The sequence below is a fragment of the Ursus arctos genome, unplaced genomic scaffold, assembly GCF_023065955.2.
Source record: "Ursus arctos isolate Adak ecotype North America unplaced genomic scaffold, UrsArc2.0 scaffold_7, whole genome shotgun sequence".
NCBI lineage: Eukaryota > Metazoa > Chordata > Mammalia > Carnivora > Ursidae > Ursus > Ursus arctos.
In genome coordinates, this window is record NW_026623089.1 from 48,391,165 (window position 1) to 48,404,958 (window position 13,794).

At 41.8% G+C, this 13,794-nt stretch overlaps 1 protein-coding gene across 9 annotated transcripts in view; it reads left to right on the forward strand.

Moving 5' to 3' along the window:
• The window catches only part of KCNMA1 (potassium calcium-activated channel subfamily M alpha 1), a 717,414-nt gene that overhangs the window by 544,308 nt on the left and 159,312 nt on the right, over positions 1 to 13,794 (forward strand). For all 9 annotated transcript variants that reach the window (XM_057308339.1, XM_048218924.2, XM_057308341.1 and 6 more), the window contains exon 15: positions 10,315 to 10,424. In XM_057308339.1, the coding sequence (XP_057164322.1) occupies positions 10,315 to 10,424 (110 nt within the window). The remainder of the gene's footprint in view (positions 1 to 10,314; positions 10,425 to 13,794) is intronic.

A 13,794-nucleotide genomic window follows, 5' to 3' on the forward strand; every position in this document is an offset into this window, starting at 1 on the left:
CTTAAAAGGAAACTGCTAACCCAGCTAAATGCCTCAGCAATTTATAGGCTGCCCACTTTCAATCTCTGAACCAAATGTCTTTTTGATGAGGCCTAAAATCCACTCTAGGAAGCCACAGAGGGGAATTTCCGAAGTCATTTCTGACTTCCTGTGAAAATACTCTGTAGCTGGCAAGAGATTTTCCAGATAACAATGAATACACAATAAAGCGGGTGCCTCTGCCTTGGGTACCTGGCTCACAAATAACCCATTTGGCTTCCCAATCACCGTGATATCTAAAACTAGCAGAATTTATGCTTGCGGCTGGAATGGCTCTGTTCAGCCAGAAAGCAAAAGTTTATGGCCGAACCCTTTGCTCTGAAATGAAATCTAGTCTCTTTGGCTCGACTTTATTAGGCCGTATTGTACAGAGATAGGGGACATAAGTATTCAGAATCTGCTGTCAGTAAAACAGGACGGAGTAGGCAGATGTGTTCGTCCTCACGCTCAACACTGTGTCCTAAAATGGGGACGTTGAATAGAAATTAAGGATACAAATCAGGGCCATTTTTTGAAACTTTCTTTTTAATTGAATTAAATATAGCCATTTTACTGTTCTGTCTTTACACAGCCCATATTGAAATGGAGACTAAACTGTCATTGGGGTCACTGAATCAATGGAGAGAGACTAAGTAGATAAATCTGGACCCCTGAAATATTGTTCAGACTAATTACCACAACGACCCAAACACTTGGGTACTCAGTGCTTAATTATGTTGAAGCATCTCTGTAACGGGCTCTAGTATTTAGTGACACTCCTGGAAAGCACTCATCTTCATCCCTCCTTTAAATCCTTTGGACTGTGATGGATTCTCCTTAATCTCTGGTTCTCAAAGGCATGACGGAGAGTACTTGTTTTCTGTTCTTCGCTGTCTTTGGGAATAGCTGTTTTCTACTCAAAGTGTGGTTCATGTTTGGGCAGTATCACTGTGGTCTGGGAGCCTGTTGGAAGTGCAGAATCTTAGCCCCCACCCAGGACTAAGACGTCGGAAACCATATTTCACTAAGACCCTTGCATGACTTATGTGCACCTCGGAGTTTGGGGAACACTGGACTCAGAGCCTCAGAAGACTTTTCTTAAGTAAACCTTCGAAGTGCCCACTGGTGAGAAATTATCCCGAGTGACAGCAGGAATAAATGCAGTGGGATTCTCACTGAACTATCTAAAATACTGAAGATCCTGCAAAGGCATAAGTGACACTCTAGTGGTTTGTCTCTTCAAAAGCAGGCTCATAGTTCCTGTGATGAATTGAATGCTTTTCTTTTCTAGCTCCCTTCCTATTCATCCCAAAATAAATAAATAGATAGATAAATAACCAACCAACCAACCAACAAACCCACAGTTGTTTTTGCCTCAATTTTAGAGTTTGTGAGTAATGGAGTTGCCAGATGTAGCCTTTGCTGGGCTCAGTCTGTGTCCTGTTGAATTGTTGTTTGACTCTACACTGGACACCAAGAAAGTGAAGGCAAGGGGAAGCCAGAAGGCTGAGTCCCGCAGGGAAGACAGTGTGGTCAGAGACAAGGCTGAACAGGGGGCTGCCTTCCTCAGGAATGGCGGTGGGATTCGCAGCTCATAGGAGGAAGGACTGCAGTCAGATTGGAGGCAGTATACCAGCTCTTGAGAATTCCTTCTTTCGAATTCAAGCCTCCAAGTGATTGGATTTAGAATTTAGAAAACCATGAGCCACTTGTTAAGTAGCCCAAGATGTTTTGTGATGACAAAATTTTCCAGAAAAATATCTGTCCTCGTAAGAAGTTTTCTGGGAAGTTGAAAAATGACCCAATTCTACCTGCTCCCTATTAGAACCCAAGAATACAGGCATTTTCAGCATTTGGAGGCATGAATTGGTTCATTTCATGGTGCAACATTGAATGCTGTGATGTTATCAGTGCTTACTTGTGATTAGATGCTCGGGAAAATGGCTAGTTTCTCTGTGTCTCTTTCTCTAGTTTTCTCTTGCTTAGTTCAATTCAGCAGATATTAATTAAACACCTCTTATACAGGCAGCATAGAGGGTACTTTGTTGCTTTTTCTGGAAGATACAAAGTTGAGTGCATAATGGAGGGGCTCATGTTCCAAATTCCACTTGGCTGTAGCTGTGATCAGATGTCAGAGGACTCCAATACTACGATGGTAGCTAATGATAGTTAACATATGCCAGGTAGTGGGCCAGGTAGTGTCCTCATCATTCTATATTCATCACCTCAATTTGCCCTCCCATCCCCCCAGAGGTGGGCTCAGGTAGTTTTCCCAATAAGACGAAGAAGAGCACGTCGAGCTGGGGAAATAAGGAACTGCCTCACCAGTGAGGGGGCAACTGATGTAAACTTTATCGAAAGAATTCGATTTGACAACTGAAAAATAGAGAGATATTATAGAGATATATATTTCTGACAGAAGGATCAAGGGAAACAGTGACGGGAAATCACAGGGAAAGCTTTTAGATTAGCATTGCCTAGCTCCGTGAGCTGCTCCCTGAAATAAAGGATTGTGTGACGAAATACCGTGTCCCTTCCCCCTACCCCCCCGGAGGTTTACAACTCCTATTAACATGTTAAGATTCTAGCCATCGCACTAAAAAAATGCCCAGTTTTGCTTTATTGAATCCAATCCTTCTCAAAAGTATTTCATCCATTCCAAGATGATCGAGCTATTGCTTGTGTGCCTTGCGCTGTCCCAGGCACTGAAGATTCAGGTAGAATTTTCTGCCCTCAAAGTAACCTACATTTTCATGGGGGACCCTCTCTCCACTCGGTAAATTCGAGGTATAACACCTCTTAGTAAGTTCTGATGAGCTGACCTGGGAAATCTTAGTTGAGAGTACTTCTACTTTGCTGAAGCTTGGGGGAAATTGTGGGAAGTTAGCTTTTTAAGATAGAGCGAGGCCAGCACATCTGTTAGTGCAGTCTGTGGAGGGGTGCTGTGAACTATTGGCCAAGAGAAAGTTCTTAGGAACTTTCAGAGCAATTTGATAGATTAATTTTTTATTGGTGGCATTTAATGAGAAAAATTTTGGACTTGTACTTTGCATGCCTTGTCTTTTCTTCTTCTTTTTTTAGAATTCATTTTTGCTGGATTTTGTAGAAGTTTGAGTCTGCAAAACAGTGGATATTAGAAATAAAAACAAAACCCAGGTCGGTCCCCTACCTCAGATGGATTGAGAAGCTCCGTCCTGGATAATCCTGCATGCTGGGGGCTGAATCAGCCTCCTGAGGATTGCTCAGCAGGCGTCTGCTTGAGAACATTTACTTCCTGCGTGCTCTACCCAGATTAGAATTCTTTTAGTGATATTTTAAGAACCTTATTATTTGAAGCGTAAATGAGGATGTTCTTAACCATTCAAGATTGCAAAACCAAAGTCCTATTTGGACAGAGAGTGAACAGGCCAACCTTTAACAGGGCCTGACATCTCTTAAGCATAAATACCTTTTCTACACTGGAGAGAAAAATAGGGAGAGACTAGAGAAGCCTTTTACATAGTGAAAGAAAATACCAATTTCCAGCCACATAAGCAATACTTTCTTAAATCATTTCTAAATAATAATGCTTTCAAAAAGTTCTCATGTTACTCTTTACACAAACCCTTCCTTTAGCTTCGGTCCCTCTGGCACTCTTGGTGTCTTCAGAATAATCTGGCCTGGGGGTAACACAGTGGGGAAAATGTCATATATTCTTACACCTTTGCATGTGGTGTGGTCTGTTAATCTCTCTCAGAATACCTCATGTGGGCTAATTTTTTTTCTCATAATGCCTGATGGAAGAAATCTCTTTTGTTAGGTCTGCAGCCCACCAGTCTGGGACTAAGAGGTTTGGCTCACATCCGCCCAAAATTAATTTTTGGAGTTGTTTATTTATTCGTTCACTGCTGAAGCAACCAGTTATCTGGCATTCCATCAAATCCAAATTAATTTGTTTTAATTGACATTGTCCTAAGCCTTTGGACGAGTCTGAAATCCTTTCGTCCTGTTCTCACATTCTGGAGAATGCAATCTGAAATAGGCCATAATTGTGGAATGCCAGATCGTTATGGAGTCCCTGAAATCCAATGCTGCTCTCAGAAGGGCAGCCGACCTGACTCCACGTCCAAGAAGTACAGCGTTGAAGTGCAATTTGGCACAGAGAAGAAATACATTCTGAAAGGGTGCAAATCACCATTCATGCCCCATCTCCTCTGCTTCTCTCCTTTGGTTTCAACTTTATCACCAGTTTGCTTCACCCCCAGAAAGCTGTAGCAGAATGCAGCACGGCATTCTCTGTTCTGGCACCTGCGAAGATCTTAATTCCATGAGTTGATTTTAGGATTTGTCATTATACTAAAGAATGTTGAGAAAGGGAGGGTGAAAGAGATAGCCATGTGCCCATTGATAAAAACCGGGGCAAGTGTGTTAAGATTGGAACATAGAGGAAATGAGGAGAGAATCCAGAGAGCCCAATGATAAAGCCTCCTTAACACTCAATTGTCCTTAACATTGTGCTTTCCAGCAAGAAATGATTAGATGCAACATTAAATCAGATTTTTCTCAGTGACAGAGCATGATCTTGAGGAATGGGGGTAAATGACCCCACACATTTTAATGACCACCCATACACTCATCAGCCTGGAGACCATAAATGCTGATCCCATGTTTATTATTGTAGTCAAGGGCTTGACACTTCCTGTGGGTGTTTTCTTTTTCTTTTTCTTGTAGGAATAAATATGTTTTTATGGGATCTAAGGCACATCAATCAATTTATGTCACTGCACTCTGTTTTAGACTGTCACATCATAAAGGACAGTGACAAAGTATTATGTGATTTATATGTACAAATGTTCATTCAGATGTGGTCGGTTAGTTCTTTTAGAGGCAGTTTTATGATTTAAAATTGTGCATCCTTTAGAGGAAAAATACTAACTTTGAAGTTGGATAGATTAAAAAATAGTAATGCAATAAATACCTGCTAATACACTAATCTCTTACTACCAGTGCTGGGCAATGTTAGTGCGTCTGTTGCAACTCACCTCTTCTTCTTTTTTTTTTTTTTAAGAATTATTTATTTAAGAGAGAGAAAGAGCACATGCATGCACACATGTGAGAGTGGTGGGGGGGAGGGCAGAGGGAGAGGGAGAGAGAGAATCTCAGGCAGACTCCCCACTGAGCACGGAACACATTATGGGGCTTGATTTCAAGAATCATGAGATCACAACCTGAGCCAAAATGAAGAGTTGGATGCTCAGCTGACTGCGCCCCTCAGGCCCCCCAACGACTTACCTCTTCTTAGTGTAGCTATTAGCATAATGGTCATTGGTTTTTATAATTTCCTTTTAGTTCATTACTTTTGATGTGCATAATATAAATATATTTAGATTAAAACAGTGTACTTGCTTTCAATTAAATAAGAATTGGCGTATGATAATCTCTGGAATTATTTACATGACTTCAGAGGTAGGGATAGACATTAGCAAAATTATTTGACTAGAATCACCAGAGTTATTCAGACTCTTTGCTGGAAACAGAAATCACCATGGTTGTCGCATACCCCAGCCAGGATGGCTGATTTTTCACATTCACTGGGCTGTTAGCATTAGAGAAACACAGTTTCACTCTAATCAGAGAAAGCATAAAAAATAAAAGGTGTCATTACCGACCCACCATTAGTAACACATGCAGAATCTAGAATCCAGAAGGTGTTACTTCCTTTGGAGCCAAGGCTCATGTTTCCAGTTGGAAGGTGCCCTTTGATGGTAGAGCCGGCTGCCCACGAACCGGTGTACAACCATTTTTGGGGGGGGTTGGACTAGACTGGTTGAAAAATTAGATAATGGAGAGAGCATAAATAAGCCGACGAGAAGTGCAGACGAGCCAGCCGAATGGCTCAATTTCCGTTCTCACTGAAGATTCTGTGAGTATTTGATGAATAAGGAGCTGCAGCACATCACCTGCTCGTCTTTGCTCTTCTAAAACAGCTGGAGTTTGATGTGGCAGCCAAAGGAGAGATTGCTGCCTTGGGAAACGCCTTGCCTTTGACTGATTGCTGAATGGCTGGCAGATTAATTTTGGCACCTTTCCTTAAGTCATTTTGGTCCCATTCCTTCATTTTTCTGCTGGGAAGTGTGTACATTACATTACAGTTAAAAATACCTGCACAACACAAATGTGGAGAATGGCATGTACTGTTTTTGGAAAGAAGTTGTAGGCTGGGATGGTTCCATTTTGTGACATAGAAAGGATGCTGCCATGCTCTGGTAGGAGGCCCGTGCTCTCAGTGCAACTCAAAACTAGTGTTACTCCTCATGGACCTCTCACAAGGTCACAGGCTCCAAGGTTTAAGATTTTGAGTCCTTGGTGAGCTTTGATTCTAGTCTTTCCCCTTTGTGCAGCAAATCCTCCCTGCCCACCCCCCCAAATCCTAGCACCACTCCTTCCTTATGTATTTACCCTGTCGTCTCTTGCAAGAGGTGACCAGGTGGGTAACCTGTCTGTTTATCCTCTGCGAAAGGGAAATTATAATGACAATAACTTGCCCCACCCTTTCTAGATTCCTTTGTTCACTGTCATCTTCTCTTGTGTGAAGCACAAATGTTTTCAACTCAACATATTTTATACTTACTTTTCTGTTGTTAAGAATGCATTTCAGGGGCTCTGGGTGGCTCAGTTGGTTGTGTCTGACTTTCGATTTCAGCTCAGGTCTCAATCTCAGGGTCCTGAGTTCAAGCCCCATGTTGGGCTCCACACTGGGCATGGAGCCTACTTAAAAAAAGGGGGGGCAGGGAGCCTGGGTGGCTCAGCCGTTAAGCGTCTACCTTCGGCTCAGGTCATGATCCCAGGGTCCTGGGATCGAGCCCCACATCAGGCTCCCTGCTTGGCAGGAAGCCTGCTTCTCCCTCTCCCACTTCCCCTGCTTGTGTTACCTCTCTCGCTGTCTCTCTCTCTGTCAAATAAATAAATAAAATCTTAAAAAAAAAAAAGAAAAGAAAAGAAAGAATACATTTCATTACTGCTGACAAAGGAAAAAGGAATATACACTTTCATTCTTGCTTTTTCAAAGTTAAGTTAAAGAGGCCATGTTTGAGACTTAGGTCAACCTTGGTAAGAAGTGATGGATGGTTTGAGCCTTGCTTTGGGATAAAGATTAGCTTGGCTGGCTGAGCCCACAGTGTGCCACTGTGTCCGGGGTCACGGGCTGGGGCTCATTTCCTGGTTCTCCTGATGTCATTGGCCTGTTCTTGTCATCCATCTGTCCCAAATTGTCGTTCTTGCCTTTAAGGATTAAAAGGTCTTAGTGTTAATTATAATCACTGACTCTTCTGCTCTTACAATTATAGATACGGGTTTAATTTTTTTAATTGTGGTAAAATGAATATAACCTAAAATTTAGCATTTTAACCATTTTTAAGTTTGTGTGTAAAGGTATGCGTAGCACCTTTATCAGATTCCTCAAAAGCATGTTGACTTATCTGTATAGAAACAGTGTTAAAGATATGGGAAATTGGGGCACCTGGGTGGCTCAGTTGGTTAAGCATCTGACTTTGGCTCAGGTCATGATCTCGGGGTCCTGGGATCAAACTCCGTGTGGGGCTCTGCTCTCAGGAGGAGTCTGCTTCACCCTCTCCCTCTGCCCCTCCCCCCACTTATGTGTAAGTGCGATCTCTCTCTCTCTCTCTCTCAAATAAATAAATAAGATCCTTTAAAAAAATGTGGCAACTTAAAAGGTTGTAACAATGAATTGAAACCAATCAGTATTTAAACAGTCCATTTGGTGCTACTGTATCTAGCATTGTGGATGCCATCTGAGAATCTACATATGGATGGAGAAGAGGCCTTTTGCTTTCCAGAAAAGTTCTGTATATATTTCCAGTTATTTTGATATTGAGTTCCTTAGGCATTCTAGGTCTGCCACAGAGACAAAACTTGCAGGAAAAAAATATGGAAAAAAATCAGTAAAAGTCGGGTATATCTGGTCAGATATATCGTAGCCAGACATATCTGGTGCTTCTTCCAGCAAAGAGAAAAATATGGGAAAATAAATACCAGTTTGAGTAATATTTAATCAACAGCTAGAATAGGTCCTGAGATACTGAATGTGCTCAATAAATATTTGCTGAATGAATGAATGAATATTTGCCATGTTCAAAACAAACATGAATAATATTGTTACCCTGCAAAATTTTGTTTCTACTTAGTAAAAATTGTTTAATGATTAACCAACAATAAAATTTAGTTGAAAGAGTAGTTCTGTTAGGACACACAGGCATGAAAATACTGACCACAGCTAAAAGAACCATATTAAAACTATATTAACTGAGGAATACAACCACCAATCAATAAAAATTGAGAAAAAGGTTCATATTTTCATTGTTTCTGAAAATCAGTTGTAATTAAATTAACCACATAAACAGCACATTATAAAGGGAATGTCTCTGCTAAAAGAATAGGCTGAATTCTTCCACTGCAAAAATACTATTTTCCCATAAAGCTCTACCATGAGGATTTATAATTGGCAATTTCTCATCTAAGTATCCTATTTACCAATAAAACAAATTAACGTACTATAATGTCCCAAATATTCTATATTTCAGATTATTGAAAAGCAGACTAGGCTTTCTTCAAATTAGTTAGAATTCATGACCTTTGCTTATGAAGTCAGAAATATCTTTTATTTGAAAAAAAAAAGTTGAACTCTTAGGATTCAGGGAAATTAAAAAATTTATGCTTAGTTAAACACATTGCAGTTAATTTTTAAAATCATACAGTTTAGCAGTAGAAATGGTTGAGTGCCTTTTTTTTAAAGACCCCACTCCGGGGAAGACCAATTTGTAGATAAACAACCCATACCCAGAAGCATTGCATAGCTAATGTCTAATGTGTGGGAGTAGGTTAGAAGCAGCTCAAACTAATGAGGTTAACCCACATACTCTAATCATCCAGGCTTGCACAAAGCAGACAAATAGCACAGAAGCAGGGAGCATTCAGTTTATTTCTAAATGATTCCTGCCTTCTTTGTATTCCAGAGTGGCACCAAGTAGATGGTCAGTGTTCATTCCCACTGTTTCCAAGTCTCCTTCAACTTCCAGCATCGCATTCCCCTAGTTAATTGACTATGGGGCCATAGGCAAGATGAGTTTTAATTCAACATCAGCACAAGACATTGTAAAAAGTCACTTCCTGTTGGCTGGGAAGCTGCCTCTCATCTCCCTCCCCCCGCCTTATGCAGCCTCCTAGTAGAGGTGTATGTAGGAGGCTGCAGCCTCCCAGGGACCACACAGCCTGCCTGCCTTGGGAATCCTGAGATCCCTGAGCTCCCAGAGGGGCTTGGCGTTCTTGTTGTTATTCACTTTATAATTTTTAAAGATCAATTCCAATGTAAAATCCTTCCAGAAGTGTTTAGCCTGAAGAGGGTTGTTGGGAAAACAAGTTGAGCTTGATTAATTAGAAAAAAACCCCACACATTTTAATGAAATCTGGAGTAAGACCTCTCTGAAACTACATTTTACTTTTTGTGATACCTAGGGTGTAGCTGGAAAAGTCTTTTTTTCCCCAAAGTAGAAATATATGTATTGTTTTACACACACACACACACACACACACGAAGCCTTCAGATAACAGAAATCTATAGAGAAGAGTGTCATTCTACCACTCAGATAACAATGGTTAGTGTTTTCGTATAAAGTTTTCTAGTTTTTCTATGGCTTTACAAGCATTCAGATAATTATAGGGTACTTTTTTTAGCAGGGTCAGACTATAAATGCTATTTAGTAATGTGCCTTTTTATATAATGAACAGATACACGTTTTCACCATAATCTTTAATTGTTTCTTTGTGTTCCATTAAAAAATGTACCATTTGTGGTTATTTCCAATTTTTCATTAAAAGGATGTTCTTCCACAAATGGCTTTGTATATGTATCTGTCTGTTTCTTTACTAGGAATACTTGAAATGGACTTGTGCAAAGGAACATGAACTTTAAATTTTTTTTTGTTAACAATTGCAAAATTTCTCTCTAGAAAAGTTGTATCGATTTACCCGCCTGCCAGTATTGTGGGTGAGTGCCCACACCTCCACAACCTGGAAATCATGCAGGTTAGGAATCAGGGGTGCTTTAGAGGCGCTGTCCTACTATTCTATGTTCTTAGGGTCGTGGCCAGCTTCACATAGGTGATGTGGTTATATTCCTGGTTGCTGAAGATGATAACCATCACATAACTAGGGCATTCATTCGTTGGCCAGATGGTAAACTCTGGTTTCCCTTTTATGGTGTACTGTCATATCTTAAACCTCTGTGTTCTTCTCTCTTAGATTGAGGAAGACACGTGGCAGAAATACTACTTGGAAGGAGTCTCCAATGAAATGTACACAGAATATCTCTCCAGTGCCTTCGTGGGTCTGTCCTTCCCTACTGTTTGTGAGTAAGTGACCATTCACCATGTGCTCTTTGGCCCTCAGGGATGTGTAAGGTGGCCCTTGCAGGGAAGACACCTCACCTCTGCCCAGCACAGTCGGGGTACCCAACAATTACCGAGGGTATCCTGTGTGCTCTGTCTTGTGTGGTCAGCAGGAAGGTGGGTCATAGCGTGGTCCCTGCTTGGGGGATTTCTGCTGGCGCTGCTTTTCCCCGCAGCTCTGGGAACCTTATTCTTAGATCCATCATTTGCACTAAATTATGAACTACATTTTTCCTGCATGTCTTGAATTAGTCTTCTGCCACGTAAACACAGTTATGAAGGGTGGTAGGAACCCATGTCTCTGATTTTACAAGGATGAAAACAAATCTTGCTAGCTCCTTGATGAAAGGAATTTTAATATTTTTCAGTCAAGCCAGATCATAGAGACATCGGAGAAGCCATTATTTGAAGTGCATTTTTGATTTGCTGAGGAAATGTGGAACAAAATGTGTGGAAGAAAGCCTTGAGACAGCCCTTAGGAATTTAGCTCTCGAAATGGACAACTGTCATGTTATGCCAATGAGAAGGCTTAGCTTCTCCTTCTGTTGGCTCAGCAGGAGGGATTTGAGCAAGAGGCAGCCCCAGCCTGCCATGGCCCCTCCAAGTAGAATAGGCGACCATCTAACGGATATGACCTCAAGAGTTCCAAGGGCTCTAGACCCCGAGAAACTTCCATTATGATGATGCCTCAGATTTCCCACTTAGAATCTCACATGTTGGGTGTAAGTCAAACAGGGGCTTTGTCCCCTATGAAAGCACAGACTCCCTAGGAATGCTGAAACATTAAGCTTGATCCATTGACACTTCAGCAAAAGATTTGATAACCTCAGTCTCACTGATGAAGACCGGGAAGAAATAGGGGAATCTGGGAACGCATTGGGCTGAGGAAGAAAAGCTGTTCCCTTGAGCTGTCTGGGTGCCTACAAACAAAACCCACCTTCTGGAAAGGGAGGTCTGAAGACAGTAGTCCTGGGGGCACTTGGGCTCCTCTGTCTTAGAGCTTTCTGTTCTGTGCATAGCACAGAGGGGACAGAGCGCCTGGGAGTTTGGTGTTTACCTGGAGACTCCTGTCAGCGAACACAGCAGGTATACTCTGTCTGTCTCTGGGCCCAGACCCTAAGCAATCCAAAATGGTCTGGCTGTTTACTGAAATTTCTCACCCTGTCTCTAAGCGAAAGTTTAAACACTAAATGGACTGGAAAAGTGAATAGGTAATTGATTCGGAAGGAGTTATTTTCTGAAAATGGATGCCCTATTGTAACTCCCATGTGCTCCTTTCTTTGAGAGCTATTTCTCTTTCTGCCACAGAAAGAAGTTAACCATTCAAAGGCATTGGGTCCTGGAACATTGATGCTGTCCCAGGGGATTTTCTCCACCTTGGAGTTTGGCCTGCCTGGGATACAAAGCCCGGGAGAATTCAGGACTTTTAATAGAAGCCGGTTTTATTTTTAAAAAGTAAACAACAGTTGAGCCCTCCTATATGAGGTAGGGGTGGTCTGAGCACATTGCAAAGGCACCGATGCCCGGAGGAGTTCTATGGCACTAGGGGTATTAGCAGGGGAGTGCGTGAAGATGCCCTCCTTGGCTGTTGATTTTCCCTGGCTTGCCTGGTGTTTATATCTACCCTCAGAAACCTGCATTCCCACTGCTTCTCTTATTCTGCTCCTGGGAACCAAGTCAGTTCATTTTAAGACTGTTAACCTGGAAGGTTAGAACCACGCCCCCTAGAAGCTGTAACTGGGATACCCACAAGGTACATTTGACTCACATTTGCCCTACGCGGTATTTAATGTCTTAAAAGTAACTTGCCAATATTTCAAAATAGTGGTAATTCACATAAAATCTAGATGTCTGACATCTCTTGAATATCTGATGAGCCAACACAGGACTTGCATTTCTACCAGATGCTAACTGGCTCCAGTTTGTTAGAAGGAAAGGTTTAGTGCAGGTCCTCCCCTCTCTGGTGTCTTAAACCAGGCCAGATTTGCATTAATATCCTGGGCCTGGCCCCACAGACACGCGAGTTTGCCAACCCCAACTCACAGGGTGGTGTGAAACCTCATTGCCCTTCGGAGCTGGACACCAGTGGCTGCTGTAAATATGTCCCTTGATTGATTTTCTTGTTTAGAACATGATGTGAGCAGGAGAGAATCTTTCAGACACACCTTGTTGTCAGAGAATTTAATATTTGTTCAGCACGGCTTCTGGAATACAAAAATCCCAACTTCTGATGTGAGTGAGAACGTGTTCGACTTAGTGCTATTATTCGTTCAGCACAATGGTACAGCAGAGGTAGGAATAATCAATAAAGAAAGGACATTTAATAAGATTTAGGAACATCCCAAAACATTGAAGCTCTCCTCAAGCATTTGATTATCTGGAGGCTTAATTATCTGTGTTTTCTACTTTAAATTAAAGAAAAGCCATAACTCAAAGTTACCAGCAGTTTAATGATAACACTCTTCAATTCAGGTTAATTAAAGCACAGCCGTAATTAGAGTGTAGTGTTGTATATCACCGGGCTGGCGCATAAGTATTTTCATTACAGTAAGAATTGGCTATTCAATTTGAAGATGACAAAAAGGACGCCAAAATATATTTTAAGCTGGTTCACGTAGAAGAAAAAAGAATTGGGGAATATTCTGGGTATAATAAAGCACAGATAAAATATACAGATTTTCAGAGCAGTTTCTGTAATTATGCACCGCATTAAAACAATATGCAGCCAATAACGTCTTAAAGCATGAAAAGAAATAAATTTGCTCTTCCCCTGGGCTGGCAGAGTGCCCCCTTGCAGGGTGAGATCACTGCACGGGAGAGCCTGGAGTTTTCACAGAAGCTGAGAGAGGAGCTTTTTTTTTTTTTTTTTAAGATTTTATTTGAAGATTTCATTTATCTATTTATTTGAGAGAGAGAGAGAGAGAGAGAGAGTGCGAGTGGGGTGGGAGGAGCAGAGGGAGAGGGAGAGAGAGAATCTTAAGCAGTTCCACGCCCAGTGAGGAGCTCAGTCTCACGACCCTGAGATCATGACCTGAGCCGAAACCAGGAGTTGGATGCTTAACTGACTGAGCCACCCGGGGCCCAGGAGAGCTAGTTTATGAAAAGATAAGGCAGCAGGATCCATGGTTGACATTTGAAGTCATTTCCCCAGAGAACGGAATGGGGGGAAGGAGAAGCAGGAGGGACAAAAAGCCCCCACAAGGCCAGCTTTTTACAAACAAGTGGAGGAATGCTCTCTCCTGTCCAGTTGGGACCCACCAGCTATGTCCTTGGACTTCTCTGCACCAGCCTTTTGGCTTCACTGGGTGTATCAGCAGAAGATGCAGCTTTGTTC